The sequence below is a fragment of the Poecilia formosa genome, unplaced genomic scaffold (genome assembly GCF_000485575.1).
Source record: "Poecilia formosa unplaced genomic scaffold, Poecilia_formosa-5.1.2 Scaffold151, whole genome shotgun sequence".
Classification (NCBI taxonomy): Eukaryota; Metazoa; Chordata; class Actinopteri; order Cyprinodontiformes; family Poeciliidae; genus Poecilia; species Poecilia formosa.
In genome coordinates, this window is record NW_006800090.1 from 902,770 (window position 1) to 914,355 (window position 11,586).

An 11,586-nucleotide genomic window follows, 5' to 3' on the forward strand; every position below is an offset into this window, starting at 1 on the left:
TATTACACAAAAATCAGCTGAGAACATGACCAATCAAGCTTAAGAGTGGTGATATCTATATGCAAGAATTGCAACAAACCGGCACTTTGCAGAGGGATTTAAAAGCACGCTGTCGCCTCAGTGATGAATGACTGCTTGTGAAGAAAGCTATAACTAAAAATCTTAGATTCTGGGTGCATTGTTGCAATTTCTGCTCCACTTCTGACCAGCATTGTCTCTCTGAGGCACCAGGTTGATAGAAGTGATGAAGTGTCAAGTGCTCTCTCCTTCATTTGGCTCAGACACAGAGGAAAAAACAACAACCTTGCTTTAAGTTAAGTCTCATTGTTCTCAGGTATGTTGTGAGCAGCCTGGAGCTGCTGGTGGCTGAAGATTATATGATTGTTTACCTGAATGGAGCAACTCCTCGCAGGAAGATGCCTGGAATCAGCTGGCTGAAGAGATGCTACCAGATGATTGACAGAAAGTAAGAAAAATTACATCAATAGCAAAAATCATGCTTAGATATCGGAGCTTAAATCTTGTTGTTTGTGTTTGCAGACTGAGAAAAAACCTGAAGTGTCTGATCATTGCACATCCAACATGGTTTATCAGAACCGTCCTGGCCATCTCACGACCGTTCATCAGGTCAGAAACATTTACTCTCAGTCTGCTTATTGGTTGTGATTATTCCCCTAAATTTAAAGAGAATATTGAACATTATTCGTAATAGTAAAGGCTGTCCTTTACTATGCATTTAAATATTAAGCTACAATAACATTTTTTATATATATGTAGGTGTTTTGCTTGACCCCACATTCGTCATCTTACATACTAATTGTAAATAACTTGTGGAAACAATATTATTTCCCCTTCATTTGGTCTGAAATCTTTTAAATCTTTGTCTGTTGTAAGCCCTATAAAAGCTTTATTAGAATGGGAACACTGGGGTCAAGTCAAGTTAGGTTTTTCTTATATGAAAACAAGGAAATTTGTTTTTTATCTGAGATGTATTTACCATTCCAGTGTGTAAACAAAATGACTCCATCTTAAGCTCAAGCAGAAAACTAATTCGCCTCATTAATTGTCAGATTATCCTTTGCATGTTTACAACTTGTACATTTGTCAGTTTTATTAACTCCTAAATAAGTCAACATTTTAAATTTAGTAGAATTTTGATATGCAGAAACCTTAAAAGAAAAGGTAAAGGTATCTTTCCACCCCCTGAATAAAAACGCAGGTTGCTATCACACAGTGTGTTGCTGCAGCTTATCTAACAAACAGAAGCTGTTTTGATTAGATAAATTTTACCTTTAATTTTACATGTTCATGATCTCCACAGTGTGAAGTTCCTGGATAAGATCCGATACGTTCACACCCTGGAAGAGCTCAGTCACATCATCCCCATGGAGCATGTGCAGATTCCCGACTGTGTGCTGCAGTAAGTCCTCTCTACCACCAAGGGTCGCTGTTGAGATGCCGCACATCTTGCACAATTCAAGCAAACATTCAGATCCATTCAACAGAATACTATTTTAGGAACTTTATCACTAAATGAAACATATTAGATTGATTAATTACACACAAATGGGTGTTTGAAAGCATTTATTTCTGCTAATTATGTTTTTCTGCTTACAGTTAATGAAAACATGACATTCAAAATTAAAAATAATTGTTTTTACAAACAAAAATGTGAGCTTAAGGAAAAGTATGTTTTATTCTTGGTTGAAAGTTGTTATTTTCATAAGGCACCTTTAATCTGACTAACCAGACTTATTGGGACATATATTCAAATTTATTGAATATTACTTTATAGAAAGAAGAACATTAAAGAGACCCTAAAATACACCAAATTATATTACACTTATATTATTATACACTATACACTTCCCTTTATCATTGACCAGAAAAGTTTTGGCTTTTCTATAAAATATTTGTTGTCTTACAATATCTGCAAAGCAAATTATAATCTTTAGTTATTTAAAATGTTAAAACGTTTCTGAAAAATCTTAAAAATATTAACTATATTTCAAGTTGATTCAATAATGTGACTTTCCCATTCTTTTGTATCTCACAAATTGAAATGCAATATTTTTTCTTCAATCTCAGAAGAAACATCTTCTTAATAAACCTGCTGTAAAAAAAATAAATTAAAGGAACAGTTACACTTTCTGTTTGTCTCAGAAAACCTTAGAAGTGTAGTTTGTTCCAAAGCATGGAGTGTGTTGGTTTTTGATGACAGACATGGATTTTGGCCCAACATATGTTATTCTCTCATCTCATATAAGTATACCTATAACATAGATCTGTGAAAGTCACTGCAGCCAACACTCTGTGTAGCCATCATGTATCTTCTTATAAAGACATTTTTGTACCATACTGCTGCTGCAAGTGGGAATTATTACTCACATTATTTCATCTAATTTAGGTATGATGAAGAGAAGCTAAAAGCACAAAAGTTGAGGTAAGCCACACATTTTCCTTAAAAAAAAAGACATTTCCACCATTATTTAAAGTAACAAAACTGTCTTTTGCCTGCAGACAGGAACATGAGCAGCAGCAGCAGCAGACCAAGTCAGCTCTTCCTGGAGAAAGGTGACCTCTTTCTGCTTCATGCAGCTACGTTATGCAACACTCTCAGAAACCTTTTTTTAGCTCCATTTCTGTCACATCAGCTATCAATTTAAGAAATTCTGTTTATTATTTTTGCAAATATTTGTCAGCTAATCTTTAGCATTAGACGACAGAGAAAATACTGATGTTTTTTTATTGCTTTATTTGAATGTTGTTTTCAGGCAAAAGTCAATGCTAGCATCGGTTAACAGTGACATCTGACATTAAGGTAAGAGGTCCCAGTCATTAAATGGTCCGTCGTTAACTCTGCACTCCGGCTTGTAATGTCAGTCCTCTGTAACTTATATTTGACACACAGGGACAGTTTGATTTTCACACACATTTGCTTCTGTGTGCAAAAGAAACAGCAAATTAAATCCTGCAGAAACGTGTGTTGGGAATCTTGGCATCCAAGCTCTAGGCGCCTAATTATTACATCACCTCGAGTCTTTAATTCTTGAAATAGTTCAAAGATCCTCCGCTAACGGTGCTAATACAAGATGTCCTGCAAAAGTATCCAATGCACTTGGATTTTTTTTATGTTTGTCACACTATAGCACAAGTTATAAATCCATCTGTTCTGTGAAGGCCTCAAAGGTTTGTTGGAGAACATCAGAGAAAGAGTAGCATCATGTAGACCAAGGAACACCCCAGGCCATCAGGGATAAAGCTGTTGAGAACTTTAAATCAGGTTTGAAGTTTAAAAAATAACCTGTACTTTTGACCAGGTTGTCTATAATGTTATAGACAACATTATTTAAAGAACCAGCCAAGAGGTTCCAAGTAGGTCTGGAATCTGTTTACAGTTCAGATTTCACCCCTAATCCAGACTTCTGGCCTTTTTGGAAGAGTTGTATAAAAGCCAAGAGACTTTTTCCACATTTACTTTTCCCTGATGCTTTTCTCGAGATCACAAGATGATTAAACCTGATTCTACCTTTCAAATGCAAGGCATTGCGTGCAGTTGTGCATATATTGGAAGGATGGAATTAGGTTAACACCAATCAACTCTTGATCTTGGTACAAAGAAAGTTTGGTTTCTCAAGGTTAACTCATTATCTCAACAATTTCACTTAGTAAAAGTATACCCAGAAAACATCTCCTCTCAACCAGATGTTGCTACTGGCTCAAACTATGAAGAAGAAGACGACAGGAAGTAGTTGGAGGATCATGGCACTGCATGTTTTTAATGAATTATCACGTGGACAAACTTATACATGTGTGACTTCAGTTGCGTTTCTTATACAATGGAAACATTGCAGTTGCGACATTGTGTTTTTGCATTTTTGTTTGTGCATTTTTGTAATGGAAATACACCACATTCAACCTGGTTGGGAAGAGCGGAAGATGGATGACAGGAAGTCCACAGCAGGAAGTCCTTTACATCAGCTCTAGTCAGGCCACCAATCCGTTGTCTCTGATCTTTGGGATCCACAAATCACATACAGGCACCTGCACCCTCAAATGTAAATTTGTGCAAAGCATCTTACAACACCCATCGTAGCAAAGGCTTAGAATGGCTCAGTCAAAGTAAAGACCAAAATGAGAAAATTGATGTCTTTAGGTGACTTATATTGAGTTACCTCTATAGAATAATAGGCAGAAAAGTTATTTCTTGATGTACAAAATTACATTATAAACAGAAAATGACCAACAACAACTTGCATCTTTATTGCAGCAAAAGGTTCCTCTACAATGTGTTGAATACAAGAGCATGAACGTCATGAATGATTTTTCTTCCACCTCACAAAACTGCATTACTGCGTTGATCCGTCACATCAGGTCTAATGTGATGGAATGATTGGAGTTCGTGGCTGTAACTGGACAAAATGTTGATACTTTAGCAAGACATCATAGATTAGTCTTTGGTTACGATGAAGTATGTTTTGACATAAAAACGTCAGCCATTACATCCAATTAAAGAGCGATTTGAGGAACAACTGTATTTGTGAATGTGAACCGACTGAATGCTGCTCTCTGATTACTGTCAGACATCAAGCCTGGCTCCTTTTCTGCCAAGTCATGTTTCAGGTCTTGCAATTCAGCCCACGTGTGAATCCAAATCCAAATGTTAGCTAATCCTCAGGCAGGCTCCCCGATGTTACATAAAACACAGCTGCTCCCCTCATCTACGCAGAAGCATCCAGGTCTATTTTTACTGGGCTTCACAGACGAGTCATGAGCTGCAGTACCGACCATGAAATCAGGAGAAATACCTGCCTGGGCCAGTCGGGGTGGGAAAAGTACATGGGGTTATTTCTGAAATCCAACCCCATGAGCTGTCCTGTGGGTCCGTGCGCTCCACTCTGCCCTCATATATCAAAAGGTCCTGCAGCCAGTGGACTGGCTGACATCCCAGGAATGGAAACAGGCTCTGTCTCCCAACCAGTGTGATATGTGTCCGGTTGGATTTAGTTTAGATTTACAGCCTCTACATACTACCGAGTCCTAACGATATCTATGTGAACAATGCACCTATTGTTGCATAAAGGTTGCACATAATACTCATATGAAATTTTTTGTTTTTGCGTTGCAGCACAATGAGTTGAAGATCTGCTGGGGAATGGCCATTCAGTAAACTCAGCAGCTTCTTGCACAGAATGGACCCGTTAGCTGCAGGACAATCACTCCTCAGTATTTCTCTTGTTTCTCACTTAAACCAATTCAGAACCGGTTAACAACAAGATGTTACAGATAAAACCGTTTGCTTTCTGCATGTGAGATTGAGTTGCACTATGACGCATGGCAACTATTTTAAATGAAAAGAAAGCTGTAAAGATTCCTTAAAACAACTCCTCTTGCAGAGAAAATCAAACTGAAACATTTTGGCATGGGTTTTTCTTTGGTTTAATGAATTTGCTTACTGAATGATGTGCAATGATTTTCTTCTTCTTTAACATGTTCTAGATGTTACTGATGCAAAAGTATTGTACAGTCGTCAGGTTTTCCAGCGTTAAATATGCAGTCGGCATGCTTGTTTGTATCCTTTCCTTCTTTGGTATTTGTATTTGTCTTGTTTTTAAATAAAAAAAAGGCAGTACTTTTTCAAGACTGAAAGACTGAATTGTTATAGATAAAATTAAATATATTTAAAGAAAGAGAGCCTGAAGAATTACTTTAACTGTTATCTATGAAAATGTGCCATTTAATGTTTCTAAAAAATAAAACAACAAAAAATAAACTGGATTTGTCTGTGTCATGAATGCTAACCTTCAGGGCTCAGTTGGGTATTTAACAGAACATATTTTCTTATCTTTTATTGCCATTTATTCAGCCTTGAACATCTCTGGCAACGTGACTTATTGACCAAAGTAATTTTGATCTATAAATGATTTTGTGTGAGCTCCTTACGAGATGAAATGAAATGTCTTTGAGTTTGAAGAAATTTATCCGTCGTGTCTCCTGCTAGCATGTGCTTGTTCTAAATGAAAATTAGCACTTTCTTCTTTGATTTCCAATTTTGACATCCAATGATTCACTTCCTGCTAAAGCGCCCCCTGGTGGTTGAAGAAAAATCCACAGAAAAGCCGCATAGTTCAAAACCTGGGGAAAAAAGTAGCGACTTATAGTCCTAAAAATACAGTAGGTTATTTTAACCCTGCATTTCTCAGTGACTAAAGATAAAAGTCTTTTTAGTAAGTAGACGTATTTTGCATTTAAATGGTGTGAATCCTTTTAATTATGTTAACAAACATCAGTCTTTAGTCACACAGTGCCACCATGTATCGCTACATTCCTGACCGTGAAACATGACACCATGTCAGCTTTTATCTAAAACTCAAAGTTCACCTCCTTCACACCTTTATCTCTCCGAGAGATAAGAACAAACTGTAAAATGTATTTGTAGTACTGGGCAAATACTGTGTTAATACAAAATAAACAGGACAGACTCACATCCGGAGGTGTGTAACGACCAGAGCCGATAAGCAGCAGGCGCTAACCTTCAGAGAAAGGTTTTATCACAGCTTTAGCTGACAGACGCGCCATTTTGCCCACATGGAGGGCCGCCATGTACTCTGGTTGCATCAGAAATATTCATGATGCAGAAGCCAGACGCTGCGGACTAATTATAGAGCTCCTGGTTTGCACTCCACAGCCTGCTTGGTAGAGCGACGCTTTTGCATCTGCCCAGAAATGTCAGGTTGTATTGTCCTAAAAAATTATGACCTTTCTTGGATTTAAACCGCTTACGTGTAAGAAACTTGAATTCTTGCAGGCTAAACTTGTCCCTCTCCCAGTTTTCCCCATCTTCTTTTCTGATGTATCCTCCTTGTGACTTTATTGTGGTTTAATTGTATTTCACAGCTCAGCCACAAGTTAGCTTCTGTACTTTCCCTGAATGTGGTCGGCCTGCCTCCTCTGACCCCTGAGAGCAGGTGCAAATTTTAGGATCAGCTTTCACACAACTGTGCATCCTCTGAAGTTGGTGCTTCCGGCTCTGAGGAGGCAGATTATTGGCTGGTGAAAAGCGGCTCCAATTGGTCAAGCAGGCGGTGACACGGCCGCCACATCCTTTATATGCGCCAGAAGGAGATAGTCTATCAATGAAGTAGTAAAGAGGGGGGGGACGTCCGTGGAGAAGGAGAAGGAAAGGGAGGTTTTAGCTGAAACCTTTGAGAGAGAGAGAGTTTGGTTTGGTGGGGTTCCCTCCTTTTACTTACTGAATTCCTGAGGTAACCAGTAACACAGAAGAAGTCAGAAATGAAGTTCATCATCGGCATCGGAGGGTAAGCTTCAGCTAAAATAGATACCAAGCTGCTTTGACAAGAAATTGAGATGTAACTCACTTTTGTGTGGCATTAAATTCAGAGTGACCAACGGTGGGAAGACCACTTTGACAAATAGACTGCTAAAGACATTACCTAACTGTTGTGTGGTGCATCAGGATGACTTTTTCAAGGTAAGACAAAGAAAGAAGTCTGGTGTTCGTTTTCTGTTATGTGTTAAACTATTTTTGTTTGGCAGCTAGAATATTTCTCATAAGTTTTATTTGCGCTTGAAGCCTTTTTTTTTATGCTTAAAAAGTAAAAAATGGCCAGTCTGCCCTGCAGATGTCCTATCATCGAAGCAGCCTTGTAATCATCTGGCTGATTGTCTCCTGGACAGCCAATGAAAGGGCTGAGCGTCCCCACTAAAAGTCAGACTTTACTGTTAAATGACTAAAACGTCTATACTCATGGCCGCCAGTTTTTGTTTGCTTATCCATTGTTTTCCTCCCTATTTTGGGAAAACAGCAGAGTTAAAAACAAAGAAATGCACGTTGTTTTCTCTTAAAAGATTATTAAAAAATTCTGCAGATTTAAATAAAGGCGTCATCAGCATACACTATGACCATATGGTAAAAATAATTTTAAAAAGTAACAATAAAGGAGATCAAATCCAGCTGAAATATCGTTAAAAAAATCGTTTCCGCGCGTTCACTTTTGGTGGAGACGAGTCCCTGACTTGTCCTGTCCAGGAGGGATCAGCTCCCATTGGTTACTGGGTTGCAGCAATGTTTTGTTGGTGACTGTTATTTCAGAAACCCGATCAAATACAAGTCGGGGAGGACGGCTTTAGACAGTGGGATGGTAAGAGTGGATTTCACGTAGGAAAACCCTTCAGTAATGTACTTTTTCCTTTCCTGCACATTTCTTCAGTGGTAACCAATCAGTCGTAGACTACCACATAAATAAATATACTGTGAATGCTACGTCATTCACTGATTGAAATAAATTGGTGTGAAACGTTGGCTGCGCACGTGGTGAAGCTTTGTTTTTGTTCTGTTTGTCTCCTTCATCAGTGATCAGCGCCCTGGATATGGAAGCAATGGTGAACACTGTGAAAGGCTGGCAGGAAAACCCCGTCAAGTTCGCGCGTTCGCACGGAGTCAGTCTGTCACCCGAAGCCGAGGAGTCCGACTCGGAGCAGAGAGGGATCCATATTCTTATCATTGAGGGATTCCTCATCTACAACTATAAGTAGGTCACCATTTAGCCGACCTCTTGACCTTCAAAGCTTCTCCCTGACCGGAGATCCTGTCCCCCACCCCGCAGGCCTCTCATCGATGTCTATGACAAGTGTTTCTACATCTCCATTCCTTACGAGGAATGCAAGCGGAGGAGAAGGTGAGCAGCTGTTGGAGTAATTTTCAGGATGCATATCAGAGCATGCTGTAACTCTGGACCGATCCGGTCTTTGCAGTACCAGAACATACACAGTCCCAGACCCTCCCGGCCTGTTCGACGGCCACGTCTGGCCCATGTACCTGAAGCACAGGAAGGAGATGGACAACAACTGCAGCAGAATAGGTTCGCAAAAACACCAAATCAGACATAAAACACTTTCCTGCTGAGAGGTTTTGACTTTAATTTATATTTTTGTCGACAGAATACCTTGATGGAACAACAACGAAGGAGGATGTCTACAGTGCAGTTTATGAAAGCGTTCAGAACTCCCTGCTGAATAACTTATAGGTAAATAAGTTTTTTTAATACCACATACTAACGCCTTGATAATCCATGTAGCTAACTCTGCTTCTCTTCTTTGTCTCTCCAGCAGGTCGGGCCGACACCGGGTTGTGTATAGACTTGTAAATATCATTTTGAGTAAACATATAACACCAGCTCTGTACTTCTAGCCTGATTTGTAAATAGACACCAGTGTAACTTATTATGACTGAACAGCAGAAAAAGTGTTTTGTATAATCCTGTGTAACTTTTTTTTTTTTTTCTAAAAGATTAGTCACCTCTGGACTACCCAGTGATTAACACCTGTAACTGATGTGAAATTATAAAGCTGACACTTGAAACAACTCAAAGAAAACTGAATGCAACTCATGTTTCCTGTTTCCTTCCTGTCGGATATAATCAAACACTTACACGCACAATCACTTAGATCCCATAAAGCGTCGTAAAATGGCGGCTCAGTCCCAAATCCTTTGTGTTTATTGAAGATGACGATAAAATCCAGCAGGTTGTCAGATCTGCAAGTTTATCGCTACTTCAAGTAGAAGAAGAAGAAGTTATAAAGATGGTTAAGATTAACTTTCTGTTGCTTCAAGGAAAGATTTCCAAATGTCCAGGAAGTTTTTCTAACTGAAAAGAATGAAGTGCACCATTCATTTACTTCATAAAAGAAATTAGCTTGACAGTAATTGAGGCAATGCTAAGAAACTTTTCTTTTTTTGAAATTCATGAGCAAAAAAAATCAGTGCATTGAGTTCACAAATCTGAATATTGTGAATTTTCGCCAATTGTTCATACAGGTTAATTTATATACACATGTAAGTGAATATTTGTGTCATGATAGTTGTATAAATGCAAAGGAGGAAGATGCACACGAGTTGGAAGCCATCTAACATAATTAGTTGACTTTTGACCTCTTTTTCAGCCCCGAAGTGATTAATTACAAAACGAAAACCTTCTGACATGATTAAAAAATCGTCACCTGTTGACCTGGGAGTCGTTTCATAAGCAAAATGTTACACTTAATTATTTTAAAACAGTTTTAATGTGTTTATGTGATGATTTTACTTTATCCCATCCACTTTTTGCATTAAACAGAGCATGATGCTGCTGCCACCATGCTCAGCTGTTGTGGTGGTGACACATTTGAAAACCTCAACCTGACAGGGAAAGTTCAACATGAGAGGAAAATATATTGTAATACAGCTATACACTTAATATCAGTTTGTGAAGTGATTTCGATTTTAGATTAAACTAAGTAAAGTCAAAATATTGTCGTAAATAATATATAAATAATGTGTAAAAAAGTGAACAAGATAAAATGTTATTTTTAATTAATGTGTGTATAAAGCTCTCATCTGTAGGTGAGAGTGTATTTGTATTTATTGAATCAATAGTTTGATTAAGAACTTGTTTGAAAAAGACTTACGGACAGGATTGGATAAGCCATTGCTTCTTCCTGCTCCCTTTTCAAACACCTTGTGTTTCGTTTTACAGCTTATTTTAGTATGAGCTTATTGTCCCAATTGTAAAATTGATTTGGGGCGTACTCACACATTTAACAGTACAATTAAAGCATCACAGAGCAACAAAAAAACTAAACGAAACCTCTCATAATTGACCATTCCACAGTAAGGATAAAACTGGCTAGCTTATGAAATAAACCTCAATCTCAACCATATTTAAAATGTAATTAAAATGTTGAATCTGTTGCAGAAAATCAAACAATTTAACTAAAAACTATCAAACCCTCCCAGAAGAGCGATACATTTTCAGCTACAATTATGCCAGAAGTGAGTTGGAAGCAACAAAAAATCTGAGGTCAAAGATAAACTCAAGGACATTTAACCAACTATTAGTGAGGGGAAATCCTTATACTTATAAATGTAAAAAAATAAATACATAAATTCAATTGTTTGTCTGAATAAATCAATAAAAACTCAATTAAATTTTCCATTCATGCCCATGATTACTCTAACTTAATTTGTTGTTTCTTCAGTTTTAATCTGTTACTTTGGCCCACCTAGCAAATTGTAAACGCTAAATTTGGAATTACCAAATGTACTTTTGGTTGAATAGGCTGCTTTTAGATTTATTCTGTGTTTCTTGAGGTTATTAAAGGACCTCTAGAGGGAACATATCAACAAACCCATGTGTAAAATATTCTTTCCTTTGCAGCCGGGGAAGATTGAGTCAGCAGCAGAACAAACTGTGTATGTCTGGCTGAATCCAACGCCCAGAGCACCAGCTGTTGGTTTTAAGGCTTACACCACATTTTTCTGCATCCTGTAACATTAAACGTTGTCCCAATCAGGGCTAAAATGCTTCATAAACTTTATTTTTCTTTCTGTTTTATGATTTCTGCTTAACCGTTTTATCAGAATATGCCAAAAAAGTAAAATAAGGCAAAACACAAAACGGTGTAATTTCACTTTATTTATTTTTTAAAATGAAAACCAAGGGGAAAAAAGGCAAACAAACAAAAATAAACATAAAAAAATGATCAGTTTGTATATTCAAAGCATGCTCACTACTGAGGGTGTGTCGG

General features: G+C 37.8%; 2 protein-coding genes across 3 annotated transcripts in view; both read left to right on the forward strand.

Moving 5' to 3' along the window:
- LOC103146100 (caytaxin-like) overlaps nucleotides 1-5,762 on the forward strand; it is a 13,460-nt gene extending 7,698 nt beyond the window's left edge. Inside the window, exons 8-14 of the mRNA XM_007563846.2 lie at nucleotides 335-466; nucleotides 541-627; nucleotides 1,322-1,420; nucleotides 2,408-2,443; nucleotides 2,521-2,574; nucleotides 2,775-2,821; nucleotides 5,129-5,762. Coding sequence (XP_007563908.1) covers nucleotides 335-466; nucleotides 541-627; nucleotides 1,322-1,420; nucleotides 2,408-2,443; nucleotides 2,521-2,574; nucleotides 2,775-2,814 — 448 coding nt within the window. The 3' untranslated portion in view covers nucleotides 2,815-2,821; nucleotides 5,129-5,762. The remainder of the gene's footprint in view (nucleotides 1-334; nucleotides 467-540; nucleotides 628-1,321; nucleotides 1,421-2,407; nucleotides 2,444-2,520; nucleotides 2,575-2,774; nucleotides 2,822-5,128) is intronic.
- A 1,370-nt stretch (nucleotides 5,763-7,132) lies between these two features.
- Nucleotides 7,133-9,410, forward strand: LOC103146068 (nicotinamide riboside kinase 2-like). 2 transcript variants are annotated; one of them, XM_007563799.2, is made up of 8 exons: nucleotides 7,133-7,319; nucleotides 7,402-7,492; nucleotides 8,114-8,162; nucleotides 8,375-8,552; nucleotides 8,628-8,699; nucleotides 8,776-8,882; nucleotides 8,962-9,047; nucleotides 9,133-9,410. In XM_007563799.2, the coding sequence occupies exons 1-7, from the start codon at nucleotides 7,294-7,296 to the stop codon at nucleotides 9,045-9,047; spliced, it is 609 nt and encodes a 202-aa protein (XP_007563861.1). In that variant the 5' UTR covers nucleotides 7,133-7,293; the 3' UTR covers nucleotides 9,133-9,410. The 2 variants fall into 2 exon arrangements, with proteins under 2 accessions (XP_007563861.1, XP_007563860.1); XM_007563798.2 differs by having other exon boundaries at nucleotides 7,134-7,319; nucleotides 9,130-9,410.
- The last annotated feature ends 2,176 nt before the right edge of the window (nucleotides 9,411-11,586 follow it).

Excerpts from the sequence above, each read along its gene's own strand:
- LOC103146068 (XM_007563799.2), top strand. The coding sequence starts at position 7,294 with ATGAAGTTCATCATCGGCATCGGAGG. Across the intron at positions 8,163-8,374 it reads CGGCTTTAGACAGTGGGATG|TGATCAGCGCCCTGGATATG; the intron begins GTAAGAGTGGAT and ends CTCCTTCATCAG. Across the intron at positions 8,553-8,627 it reads TTCCTCATCTACAACTATAA|GCCTCTCATCGATGTCTATG; the intron begins GTAGGTCACCAT and ends CCCACCCCGCAG.